The sequence below is a fragment of the Vitis riparia genome, chromosome 13 (genome assembly GCF_004353265.1).
Source record: "Vitis riparia cultivar Riparia Gloire de Montpellier isolate 1030 chromosome 13, EGFV_Vit.rip_1.0, whole genome shotgun sequence".
NCBI classification, from domain to species: Eukaryota; Viridiplantae; Streptophyta; class Magnoliopsida; order Vitales; family Vitaceae; genus Vitis; species Vitis riparia.
The window spans coordinates 8,146,041-8,159,745 of NC_048443.1; the positions used below are offsets into that span (position 1 = coordinate 8,146,041).

Below are 13,705 nucleotides of genomic sequence, written 5' to 3' on the forward strand. Positions count from 1 at the left end.
TCCCCTTATCGTATCTCACCAAGTTTGAGGGTTAATTCAAAGATCTATGATTGATTCCCTAAATCAAAATACATCTCATTTATATTCTCCCAAAGCTCTTGTGTTGTTGGATAGCGCATATAATTAGAGCTAATGTCTTCTTCCATAGAATTCACAAATCATGTCATCACCATGGAATTCTCAGCATCCCATATAGCATAGTTCTGATCATCCACTACAGGAGCCTTCTTTTCACCGATCAGGTAACCCATATTTCCACGTCTTTTGATGTACATCCGAACTGATTGAGACCATCTCAGAAAGTTGTCACCATTCAAGCGAATCGTGGTGATTTGGACAGAGTGAGATTCTGAGGTGGTATGACTGATTTTTGAAGAATCAATGATGATGGGATTATTCAGAGAAGGTTGAGGAACAGTAGTGGACTCATTTGAAATATCTGACATGGTTTCAGAGAACAGGAATTGAAATAGAGGAAGAATGAGGATTTCAGCAGGCAAATTGCTAGCTCTGATACCAAGTTGAAGAATAGGGTTTCACGAGAATAATTTTCTTTCATTGAGATTATTCTTTTATAGAGTTTACAGCATATACAAATCCTTCAAATTAGGAAATTAAATCACTGATTAAAATGAAAGAATAACTCCTAACAATCACTTTCCTAAAAATACAAAGATTGACAACTAATAAATAACTCCTAATAATTACTTTCCTAAAAATACAAAGATTGACAACTAATAAATAATTTACAATTTTACAAAGTTATTTCTTTCCATATCAGTTTCGGTTTTCCAACACTATCAATATAGGCAACTTAAAAATAAATGGAGTTCTCTTAAAAAGGATTGTAAACTTTGGAATACCTTGATTGGGAAAGAGACTGGCCTTGGGTGGGATCCTATGAGACAAACCATCAATGCAAGCAATGAATGGTGGGACAAGAAATTGAAGGTATGTTTTGTTTATTCATTAAATTTATTTGATTAATTTATATATTGGTTATGAAATATGATAAATTAAATACTCTTGTAGGAGAATCCTGAAGCAATAAAGTTTAAAACAAAATACTTAAAAAATGTTGAGCAATTAGACATACTTTTCAAAGATATTATTGCTACTAGTGAAGGAGCTTGGGCACCATCACAAGGCTATGTAGGACAAGATGTTGATGATTCATATAAGGTGGGGGAACACGAAGATAACATAATAGAAGGCCAAGATGACTCTAGTTGCAATCTGTCACTTGATACTATATCCCATAGTTTTGAAGCTAGTTCTCAACCTTCTATGGAAAAAAAAAATGAAGGAAGAAGAAAAAGAAAACGAGATGAAACTAAATTTGAGCTTGTGGCTATCCAATTAGAGTGCATTTGTAGTGTTGTGGAGAATAGGTCTTCTATCTCATCTAAAGGAGATAAGCCAGGTTGTAGCATTGCTGAAGTGATGAAAATCATACGTGGCATGCCTGAAGTGAAGAATGACTTTGAGTGATATATGAAAGCCACAGAGATCATGGTTGTCAAGGAAAATAGAGAGATGTTTGTTGCATTAGAAGACCCAATTGATCAAATTGCATGGCTTAAACATAACTATGTTTGAGTGTTGGAGTTGTTTCTTGTTCTTATATGGAAACATATTTTTGTTACCTAATATTGTTTAGTTGTTAGGTTAAGGGGAGGAAAGAGATGTTGGTTTGCTTTATGTGAATTGAAAAGTCATTATGCCCTTATTTGATACTTTTTATTGTTTCTGTCTCTAAAAATTGTGACTATTAGATGAGCTTTGGTGGTAAACTTCTTATAAAATTTTGTATTGTTTTTCATTTTATTAATCTGTAGTTCCTTTGTTTTTTTATTTTATATTTCATCTTAGTCATTTAACATTTTTTTTAGGTTCATTATTTCAATAAGATATTTTTTTAATGCAGAATGTCTAGCAATGGTAGGAATTCTAAACTTTAATGGTGTACTTTCTATTTTTTCAATGTAACTATATTAATTGAAAATATACATTATTGTTGTTTATTAATGTATATTTTTTATTTATTTGTGTAGATGTCTTCTAATAATAATGATCAAAATCCCCCCCTTTTTTGCTATGAAAACATTTGTTTTCTTATTTACTTTTAATTAGAATTTTTTTTTGAGAAATTAATAGATAGTCATATATTGTTTTACTTGGAAAATTATCTATTATTCAATGTTCTTTTTTATTGATTTAGATGTTTTTTTGTATAAAAAAAAATTTATTAATTTTAAACTAATATATAATCAAATAATTTGTTATATCATAATTGATATTTATTTATTAATCCAATTCTTTTTGTAATTTTTTTTTCAAAATTTTATTTGAATCATAAAAAAAATTATTTTTAGTTTTTTTAACAATATATATATATTTTGTTGTAATGAAAAGTTTTTTGTTTATCATACTATTTTCTTTTTGTAATTGAAATTGTATGTCTTTTTTTTATTATTTATTAATACTAAAAGTGTTTTTATACTTATACAACATATTATCAAAAATACTATTAAAATGATTTTTTCTGATTCTCATAAAAGTGTTTTACACGGAAACACTCCAAAATGAAACACTTCTAATTAAAACACTTCTACTAGAGTTACTGTCAAACAGACTCTTAATTGTATGACCTAAAGTAAAAAACGACTTTAAGTAATAAGTAAAAATAATTAATTTATTTTTAAATCCACATCTTTATTTTACCTTTTCACCCCTATTTGCCCTAATTATCTTTATGATCTTATTTGTTACTCTACTACTTTCATTATTATTCGATTTCCTTTGTACTAATTATAATTTATGAGGGTAAATATGTCAAATTGATGATTTAGAATTAAGTTTTAAGTTAATTTCATCCAAAAACTTTAATACTTAAAATAAAAATTAAATACTAAGTTTTAAGTCAACAATTTAAATATAATTTAACTTAAAATCAATTTAAATTATTAAATAATAAGTATTAAGTTTTATCAAATAATTTTTAATAAGTATATCACATATCATAAAAGTGGAATCTAACTTTTTTTTTTTTTTTTTTTTTGTGTTTTTAAATGCCTATACCGACCTTTATTACTTTTTTCTTTATAAGATTGCAATTGAAATATATATATATATATATATATTATTTATTTTAATTTAATAATAGTTAGAAATCTCATCGGGGTTGCTATTTTAGTTTTGTAAAAGTTTTAAAAATATTATATTTAAGAAATCCTAATTAAATAAAATAAATAATTCTTTTTGATTTCTTATAACTTTAGGAATTTTGTTTATCAAATGTATGCTTGTTTATTAAATATTAAAAATAATAATTACTTTTAATTTCTTATATAGATTTTGTATTACAAAATAAATATATGCATTAAGTTTTTATGAAGCTATAATATTTTTTTTTTAAATAAATACTAAAAAATTTTGCTAAATTATTATTTTTAATAATTTTTATTAAATAATTAAAAAAATTATATAATATTTAACATTATTCTGAACCCTAATAAGCAATCACAAGTTTGGCGGTTCATACATTACAGTTTTTCATATGTAAACAGCACGTGCGTTTGAGCTTTCGTTTATCTCTGCAAATCCACTGGAGAAGCAGGAGGAAGACGACCAAGAAGGACTTTCCTTTCACTCTTTTAAGTCTCCTTCTCACTCTTGTTCTTTCTCTCTAGATTCTCAATCTTCAAATTCAGGTATCTTTTGTTTTGAATTAGGGCATTTGTATCTGTTGCTCTGCTTTTTTTTTCTCTCTTGGTGATGTCTTCCAATCACTGAACCACGTTAACGCTTCTCATTTTGAAAAATGGGAAAAAACCAAGATTTTGTTTTCCGGATTGGTGTGAGTTATGATTTTGTTTTTGTTTTTGAGCGTTTGATTAGTCTGTATCTATTTCAAGGACATAACTCATGCAAGAAATTACAGGCGCATTGTGTTGCGTTGTTTTGCATATTCTTGTCGTTTTTAGCCATGGGGTGGGGGCATCGCCCGCTAACAGTGTTGTGCTAATTAGACTGTGGCCTTCGTCTTAAACCTTTGCTTTCTGCTCTATCTCAGCGTGATAATCTCCATTTGCGCAGTTGCTTCAATTCTGAGGAGTAATCATGCGATTCAAGGAAGAGTCTGTTGAAGAAAAGCTTGATCATATTAAAAGAAAGCAAGAAGAGTAAGCTCTTGTTTGTATTATAAATTATTTGCTTTTGTGGATTTTGGGTTTTGTGTTTTTGTTTGTTATTCAATGTCTAATTCGTTTCCCGTTGCATTTGTTATTAACCATGAGAAGGATGTCTATCCACAAGCATTTTCCTGCTGATCCTGTCAAACAAGCTGTGGACAAGTTCCCTCTTCTTCCTGAGTTTTTAAAGGTCTGTTACTCTCTATCTCTTAATTGGTATTTTCATATTCTGAACAAAATTTCATTCCCTGAAGTATCCAATCAACCCCTTTTACATAATGGCTTTGAAGCCAAGTATTTGGCATGTGTCTGTGTCATTATGTATGTGTGTGTCTTTGACGATTCTTAGACGTATGATTTTATTGTTCTTCTTATTTTTTTTGGAGTTAATAGGTGAGAGGACTGGTGAAGCAACATTTGGATTCATTTAATTACTTTGTTAAAACCGACATAAAGAAGATTGTTCGTGCTAATGATCGCATAGTATCAAGTGTGGACCCAAGTATTTATCTGAGGTAAAATTTCACTATTTCTTTAGGTTATGTTTGGACTTCTTTGGAAGTCGAATGATTCTGTTGTAACTAAAATTGAATTTGAAGGTACAATAAGAAGTGCCATTTACACTCTTAAACAAAGCATAATGGAAGAAAGAATTCAGTTTCCTTGGAACATCTAAGATAATTTCTTAATATATTCTTGAAATATTTTTGAATATTTCCAAATTGTTATATTTCTTTAAAATGGTTGGTTGGTTGAATGTTCCCTCCTTTGGTTCTTTTGTGTAGGTTTAAAGATGTCCGAATTGGTGAACCATCAATAACAGTGGATGGTATCAGTGAAAAACTTAATCCTCATACCTGTCGGCTATCTGACATGACGTATGTATCCATAGTCCTCCTGTCTGATGCTTAGTGTTTTAATAGTGGATTTTATTTTTCTATTCTCGTGAGACAATTATCTTTTATGGTTAAGTTTCATATTGTTCTTCTGAGAGTTGTGACTATGAAATTGAAAGGATAGCTTTAAAAAGCTTTTGAGGTTTCCACCTCATGACCCACCTTAATGCACAACTTAATGCTTATGGGAATGGAATGTTCACAGGTCACACGTGAAGGTGTTAGGCTCTCATTGCTCATTCGTTTTGAAATTTATGTAAACTAAAATGTGAGTAATAACTTATTGATTTTTAATGGCCTTTTGGCCTTTTGAAATTCCTAAAAACTCATGTCAATGATTATTTATGAAACTTGGATTGATGGCTGACCATCTCTTTCTTGAGCTTGTGAAGGCTTATGGCAGAATATGTTACTTCTTGAATAATATATTCCATAGTTCACAATGGGTTGGGCTTCCTGATCACTAGTCTTTGATTGCTGACCTTCCAGTTGGACTGGTAGGGGCAAGAGAAATGTTGTAAAATTTATCGAAGTGGTGCTTTTATGTTCCTGCTGGTGCATTCTATGAGTTTGAACAGCACCGCTTCTTTACTGATTACTGGTTTTAAATGGGTGATATTCCTTTTGACACACAAAAGAAGCTGAAGGTTTCTTATGACATATATGTGTGTGTGTGTATGTATGTATGTATGTATATGTTACTTTATAATTGGATTTAAAGTGGATTTGCAACTCTTTTGCACATCCATTTTATGTTTTATCTCATTGATATGCTGATAATTTCAGGTATGCTGCTCCAATATTGGTTAATATAGAGTATATTACAGGGAGTCATGTTCAAAAAACCAGAGTGGAGAAGGTATTTTAAAATTCTTGCAATTTGTATTTAGTGAAGACATGCTTTGATATTCTATATTGTTTGATTTTGTAGAATGATGTTGTTATTGGAAGAATGCCTATCATGTTACGGAGCTGTTGCTGTGTTTTATATAAAAAGGATGAAGCTGAACTTGCAAGACTCGGTTTGTGTACAGAAAGACTGAAATTTTATTTATTTATTTTGCAATAATCTCTTAGATATTTATTGTTTTTTAACTATTGATTTTAGGTGAATGTCCCCTTGATCCTGGAGGATATTTTGTTGTAAAAGGAACCGAGAAGGTAGTATTGCTTTTATTTACTTGTTTTATATTTTTGGTTGGTTATAGTATGTGTTTCAATATTGGTGACTAATCCTTAGTGTTGGGCAGCCCAAGGCCATCTTTTATGGATTTTTTTCTTTATGCTCATGTACATTTTCATTTGTCATGGGCTTCTCGATTCTTCTTTCTTTGATACATTGTACTCTTATCTAATATTAGTATCGTCAATTAAAAAATAATTTTTTTCCTATTAAAAAGTAAAAAAAAGTTTTTCTGTACTAGTTGGATTATGATATGTTTATCTCATAAACAAAAGTATAGCATTTCCTCTCTGAATCACACTTTTAAGGTCACTGGTTGTTAATTTTCTACTTAAATGAACATTGATGTGGTTTGGAATTCTTTAGAATACTAGGTGCTAAGCTCTACAATGCATGTAAATAGGATGGTGTGGGAAATTAAACACAATAAAACCTTGTTAAATAAATGTTCGATAGATTAATAACCTTGTTTAAATAATAAAATCTTTTGGTTCCAATTCGGGTCAATGTACTAAATTAATGACTTTGCTAAATGATTAAGATTATAATTTTTTTAGAAATTTTTAAGGCCCCAAGGAAATATTAATTTAGTGATTGATGAAGGACATAAGAAAATAGTAAATAAAAATCATAATATAGTATTGAGTAACTTTTTACAACTTCTATTTTCAAACTCTTTCTCAAAATATGTATCTAAAGTTGTCTGCCTTTCTTTGCACTTGAAAGATCTTATCTTCTGTTTGGAACCTTGTTTATCTTCTAGCACATTAAGTTTTGACACCACATCTCTTTCTTTGGGGAGTCTCTTCTACAATTTATAATCATCTATTTTTTTTAGAATCTCATAGGTTTCTATGTAATAACTTTAGATCACATCTATTGTCTTTGGATTTATAAGTCATACATGTACAAGTATGGCAATAGAAACATAATACTTTATCCAAACTAATAAATATTCATTTATCCATAATAATAAATGATTCATTTATTGATAATCAATAACCTTGCTAAGATAATAATTTCTCTTGGTCCCAAGAGTATTATTTTATAGAGCTTTTATTGTATTAAACAATACTTTCAAACTAATCTTGAGTCATCTAATTCCCTAATGGGAATTAGTAAAGTGGAGTATTATGGGAAAAATTTACTTGGATGAATAAAAACCACCCAATGAAAACTATTATACATGAGAACCATGAATAATGAATCTACATTTAGTGTTTGTTTAGGCATACCTTGATGGTGAAAGAGATCTTACCATCTTAGGCGTCCTTGGAAATTCCTACCCGTCTTCTTGGAATCTTAATGTCCAACGCAATATCACTAATTTAGAAATTGAACTTCTTGAAAGACTCATGTCTTCACTTAATTTAGTGCACTTGTCTATCAAACATTTAGTTCCTTGTTTTTAGTGCTGTCCAATTATACTTCATGCACACATGGGTGACATTACTTCTGTTGTATTACTTAACTTCCAGGTTTATGCAAAAATGATTCATTGGTGAATGGGTTCTTTCTTCTTGTTGTTGTTCTTCCCTCTCTCTCTCTCTCTCTCTCTCTCTCTTTCGCTATCTTGCTTTCTTTATTTTTGTCTTTTTGTTTTTTTGTTTTAATCTTTTGTTTTGGTAAGGGACAATTTTGTTTTGTTATGTACACCCTAGGGTTGGGTTTATAGGGTCATGATTGTTTTACTTGTATAGGCCTTTTGTTTCCTTTTGTATAGCCCTCCTTGGTTTAGTGGAGGTTTACTTAGTTCTTTTGATCAGTCGGCCTTTTGTATAGCCTTCCTTGGTTAGTGGAGGTTTACTTAGTTTTTTTATTTTTATCAGCCTTGTACTTCATGGGGAGGATTTCTCATTCTTCCTTCTCATGTTTCTTTTCTCTTTAATACATATATTTTGTTTTTGATAAAAAAAAAAAAAAAAAAAAAGGGGGGGGGGGGGGGGGGGGGGTGGCGCTACAAGGGGCACAAGCATCACCCAAGTACAACAGTGGGAACTTTTTGGTTTTTTGTATCTTTGGTCTTTTTTTGTGTATCTTTTATATGTGTTCTTACTTCTACCTAATACAGTAAACTAAAGTTTCATTTTAATAAAATGGCTTTTGTGATTTGTAAGAACTACAGTTGATCTAACATCTAATGGTTTCAGTGAGTAATCAAAGTATTACTTTTCCACTTCTTTGATTATTGTAGAATTGTTATTCCAAACATTTGGTTTTTGCACTCCTATCTAATTTAATGATTTGCATATCAATCATTTTCTTTTGCGCCCTGCCTTCTCTAGTTCACCAGTTATTGCCTCTCATGGGAAAACTGAACCATGCTGTTTTGTGACATTCTCCAATGCAATGTGAAATTGAGAAGGGAGTTATGAGAGTAAAAATGTGTAGCTGCATTGTAATAACTATGCCTCAGCATGGAATAAAACCAAAAGGATCGCATTTGACTGGAAAGGGAACATGTGCATCATGAGGTTACTGGTATGGCATGATATTATTTTTTCCTCCTTTTTGGGTAGCCTTGTTGGCTTTGGCATTGGCACTGAATGTGAACTCAAAAGTGCAATTGAGATTGGAGCACAGAGCCTGATTGTTTTTGTGCATATCTAGAACTTATTTTCCTGTGGTCTTGAATATTATACGTCTTTCTTTGGTGCTTGGGAAATTTTTGCCTTGCATTGTTCCTTTTACTCTCACTGTTAAGCAGCTTTGGTTGAACTTGGTAAATTCTACTTGTCTTGTGTCAGATTTATTTACATTCATTGCCATTCCTTTTTCCCCACATTTTAACTTAACATTTTTTGTATTTTGTTATTAACATGGTTATGACACCATTAATCTCCTCCAGGTGATCTTAATACAAGAACAACTCTCGAAGAACAGAATAATCATTGACACTGATAAGAAGGGGAAGTGAGTAGCTTTATTTTGGGTTTGTTTTCCTCTATCTTTTCTTTTCTCCATTTTAACCTACCCTTTCATGTTCCTTCTTCTTCCTCCTCTTTTTCAGTTTTTCTTTATTTTTATGTTTTTAATTTTTAGAATGAGCCATATTTCATCTGCTGATCCTACTTGCTCTCTCTCTCTCTCTCTCACACACACACACATAATTCAAATTGTTGGTACCATTCTACTTATCCTTGGTCATGATCCCTAAATTAATGGCCTTTGATGGCTGATTGGTGTTTAAGTGCTTTCATGCATCTAATTAATATTGTTTTTTATGCCTCTGGGTTACACTGGTTATTTCTGTTTGATTATCCTTTTTCTATTTTCATTTTTAAATCATTTTTTTTTTCATATTTATAGGCACATAAAACAGAAATGTGTTAAACAAGTCCCTAACAAAAGAGGGGTGTCTGTTGTTTGACTATTGATAACTTGTGAGAGTCAACCCTCATGTGATTCATACTTTTTTTTTTTTTTTTTGATCAGAAACGAAGAGAAATATATTAATAGAAGGAAAGATACATGAGAAAGAAAGAAAAAAGAAACAAAAGAAACCACAAGAAGGATGAGAGGTCCTTCCTACACAATCTGAACAACATAAAAACCCCCAACATTAGCTAAAAACAAAGAGAAACCCCCCAAACTCAAACATTTGAAGCGCAAACTTCACTCCAGTTGAGTTGTAACACATTTAAAGGAACTCCTCTAAAAGCTGTAGAACAAGAAGCCCAAAGAGAGGAATAGAACAAAATCAAATCCCATAACGTCTCTTCCGATCTCCCCTTATCCTCAAAAATCCTATTGTTTCGCTCTTGCCACACTATCCAAACCAAAGTGAGGCAAGCAACTTGCCAAAGAGTCTTGCCTCTTAAGGAGTCCCCTAAGCCTTTAAAAGCAATAACCAACATGTCCACAAACCTCCTTGGAGGGACCCAGACCAGCCCAACTAGCTTGAACAACTTGTTCCAGAGTCCAATGGTAACAGGACAATGAAGAAAAAGGTGATCAATCGACTCCCCATCTCCTTTGCAAAGAATGCACCATTGAGGACAGAGGGACTTGTAAGGTCTTCTCAACTGCAACTTGTCATTGGTGTTCACCTTCCCATGAGCTACTAACCAAGCGAGGGCCTTAACCTTTGAAGGGGCTTTTGAACTCCACAAAAACTTGGCCGGAAGGAACAAAATAGGATTAGAGACTTTTGACAAGGCCAAGAAAAAAGATTTCACTGAAAACAAGCCTGATGAAAACAAAGACCACGCTCTATAATCAGCCAAAGAAGGAGAGAAACGCACTGAACTGAGGGAGGACATTAATCTCTGAAGGAGATCAATTTCTGAGTCGGTAAGATTGCGGCGAAAATTTAAATTCCAAGCCAATGGGAAGGAATTGCCAAGGACATTTGAAACAGTGAGGTTTTTCACAGAAATAACTCTATAAAGATCAGCAAATTGCGAGCACAAAAATTGGTTACCCCACCAAAGATCTTCCCAAAAGCGAATTCTCTCCCATTGCCCATCACTAGACGAACAAAAGGGGAAAATTCCTGGAAAACTTGAGCAATAGCCTTCCAAGGACATCTGTGTGACCATCTAACCACCATGTTGGCGTCCCATCCATTAGGATGTGTCCCATATATACTCACTATAACCTTATGCCAAAGACCACTCCTTTCTCTAGGGAACTTCCAAAGCCATTTCCCTAAGAGAGCAATATTTCTCAAAGAAATCTTCCCAAAACCCAAACCTCCCAACTCCTTTGGTCTGCTAACAACCTCCCATCTGACAAGATGATCTTTCTTCCTTTCCCCTGCCCTAGACCACAGAAAATTCCTTTGCATCTTCTCAATCTTTGAAGCAATTGAAGCTGGGATTTTAAATAGGGAGAGGAAGTAACTAGGGATGTGAGACAAACACGACTGAATTAAAGTAATCCTCCCTCCCAAAGACAAATAGGCCTTTTTCCAACCATCCAACCTTCTCGAAATTCTCTCAACCACTGGGTCCCAAAAGCCTATTGTCTTTGGGTTCCCTCCCAAAGGAAGACCTAAATAAGATAAAGGCCACTCAGACACTTTGCAATCAAAAACCGAAGCCAGACTAGACAATAGCTCCTGCCTAGTGTTAATACCAACCATGGTGCTTTTCTCTAAGTTGATTTTTAAAACAGAAACTTGCCCGAAAACCAAAAGGATAATCTTGAGGTTTTGAAGATGTTCCAAAGAGGCTTTAGAGAAAAAGATAGTGTCATTTGCAAACTGTAACAAAGACACTCTTGTCCTATCCCTCCCCACAGAAAAACCCTCAGTAATCCCAGTTTCCTCTGCTCTAAACAACAATCTACTTAGGACATCTGCCACTAAAGTAAAAAGGAAAGGAGAGAGAGGGTCTCCTTGTCTCAAACCTCTAGAAGCCTTAACCCAACCCTTTGCATTCCCATTAACTAGGATTGCAAAACTAGAAGAAGACAAACAGCCCCTTATCCATGATCTCCATTTCTGGCTGAACCCCTTCCTTTGAAGCACATGATCTAAGAAGCCCCAATCCACATGATCATAGGCCTTCTCAAAATCGATTTTGAAAACAATTCCTTCCTCCCCTGACCTTCTTTTCTCATCCACCACTTCATTGGCTATCAACACAGCATCTAGAATGTGTCTCCCTTCAACAAAGGCTCCTTGAGAACCAGATATTGTTTCATGAAGAACTTTGCGTAAACGCCCTGATAAGACCTTAGCAATTATCTTATACAAACTTGTAACCAAGCTAATCGGTCTATAATCTGAGATTTTAAAAGTTTGACTTCTCTTAGGCACCAAAGCAATGAAGGTCGCATTTGTACTTTGGTTTATTACCCCATTGGTGTGGAACTCAATAAACACCCTCATAAGATCCTCTTTTATCACATCCCAACACTCTTGATAAACTGCAATAGTAAAACCATCAAGACCAGGGGCCTTTTCCTTATTTAATTGGAAAACTGCCATGCGAACCTCCTCTTCAGTAAAAGGCCTATCCAGCCAACCTCCACTCTCTCTAGAAATAGGGACCCAGTCTATTCCTTCAATCCTCCAAGACTCACCTACCGGTTTGGAATAAAGAATCCCAAAGAAATTAACAATTTCCTCAGAAATAACCTCAATGCTGTTCAAAGTCTCCCCCCTCTCAAAAATCAGAGACTTAATGAACTTCCTACTTCTCCTTCCTGTGGCCACTCTATGAAAGAATTTAGAGTTACAATCCCCTTCTTTAATCCACTTAACCCTAGATTTTTGTCTCCATTGAACCTCTTCCTTTAATAACACATCCTCTAACTCCCTTCTTCTTAAGGTCCTTTCTAACACCAGATCAAGATTCAAATTCCCTTCTTGTTCAATTAGATCAATTCTACCTTAGTCCGTCAGAATGAGCTTTTTTCTCTCTTTTAAATCACCAAAGGCCATTATATTCCACTCTTTCAACTTTGACTTAACAAACTTTAATTTCCTCATAAACTTATGACCTTCCCACCCTTCACCCGTACATTCTTGCCACCAAACTCTAAACTTCTCCTTAAACTCTGGATGGAGTAACCACATATTCTCAAACCTAAAAGGAGTCGGACCCCACTTTAAAGGATTTGTTTCCAAACAAATAGGGCTATGGTCAGAGGTCCATCTAGGAAGCGCCTCTTGAAAACTTTGAGAGAAAAAGGTATCCCACTCAGAAGAAAACAAGAACCTATCCAATCTCTTACAAATAGGATCAATTTGCATATTTGACCATGTAAAAGCCGCATTCCTTAGAGGGGGGTCAAGCAAGCCACTCTCCCTTATAAACTCATCAAAACACCTCATGTTGAAAGTTAATCTGGTCCCACCCAATTTCTCAGATATCCTCCTAATAACATTAAAATCCCCTCCTACACACCACCTTGGGGATGTTAGACCATATAGGTCTTGAAGCTCCAACCAAAAGTCCTTCCTCCACAACGGATTAATCGGGCCATACACTGAAGTTAACCAAAAAGATCCTTCCTCACCAGAGTTAAACTTCACAGTTACAGAAAAGGATCCTAACACCTTCTCTGTACACTCAAACTTACTAGAATCCCACAAAATCACAATTCCCCCTGAGGCCCCACAGGCTGGAAGAGCAGCCCACTCCAAACTCTTGCCTTTCCAAACACTGCTCATAAACCTCCTGTCCCAAGTTTCCCTCTTTGTTTCCTGAAGCATCACAATATCTGGATTGTGAGTACTTAAAAACCTTCTGACAGTCCTCCTTTTCTTCTTGGATCCTAATCCTCTCGTATTCCAGCTTAAAATCTTCATATAAACCAAAAATAACCCAGTACAACCAGCATCCAAACCTAATCCTCTCCTCGGTTTCCAGAAGCATTTCTCCTTTTCCTTCTGGAATAAACCTTGTCCGCAAAAGAATTACTCTGGTTTTCTTCTTCCGCACCTTTTCCATTTTCTCTGACAATTCTGATCCTCAAACTCT

General features: G+C 33.6%; 1 protein-coding gene across 1 annotated transcript in view; it reads left to right on the top strand.

Annotated features, from left to right (window-relative positions):
- Positions 1-3,555: 3,555 nt before the first annotated feature.
- LOC117928087 (DNA-directed RNA polymerase III subunit 2-like) overlaps positions 3,556-13,705 on the top strand; it is a 74,441-nt gene continuing 64,291 nt past the window's right edge. Inside the window, 9 exon segments of the mRNA XM_034847886.1 lie at positions 3,556-3,713; positions 4,099-4,184; positions 4,302-4,383; positions 4,587-4,708; positions 4,979-5,071; positions 5,876-5,948; positions 6,021-6,111; positions 6,198-6,250; positions 9,121-9,185. Coding sequence (XP_034703777.1) covers positions 4,123-4,184; positions 4,302-4,383; positions 4,587-4,708; positions 4,979-5,071; positions 5,876-5,948; positions 6,021-6,111; positions 6,198-6,250; positions 9,121-9,185 — 641 coding nt within the window. The 5' untranslated portion in view covers positions 3,556-3,713; positions 4,099-4,122.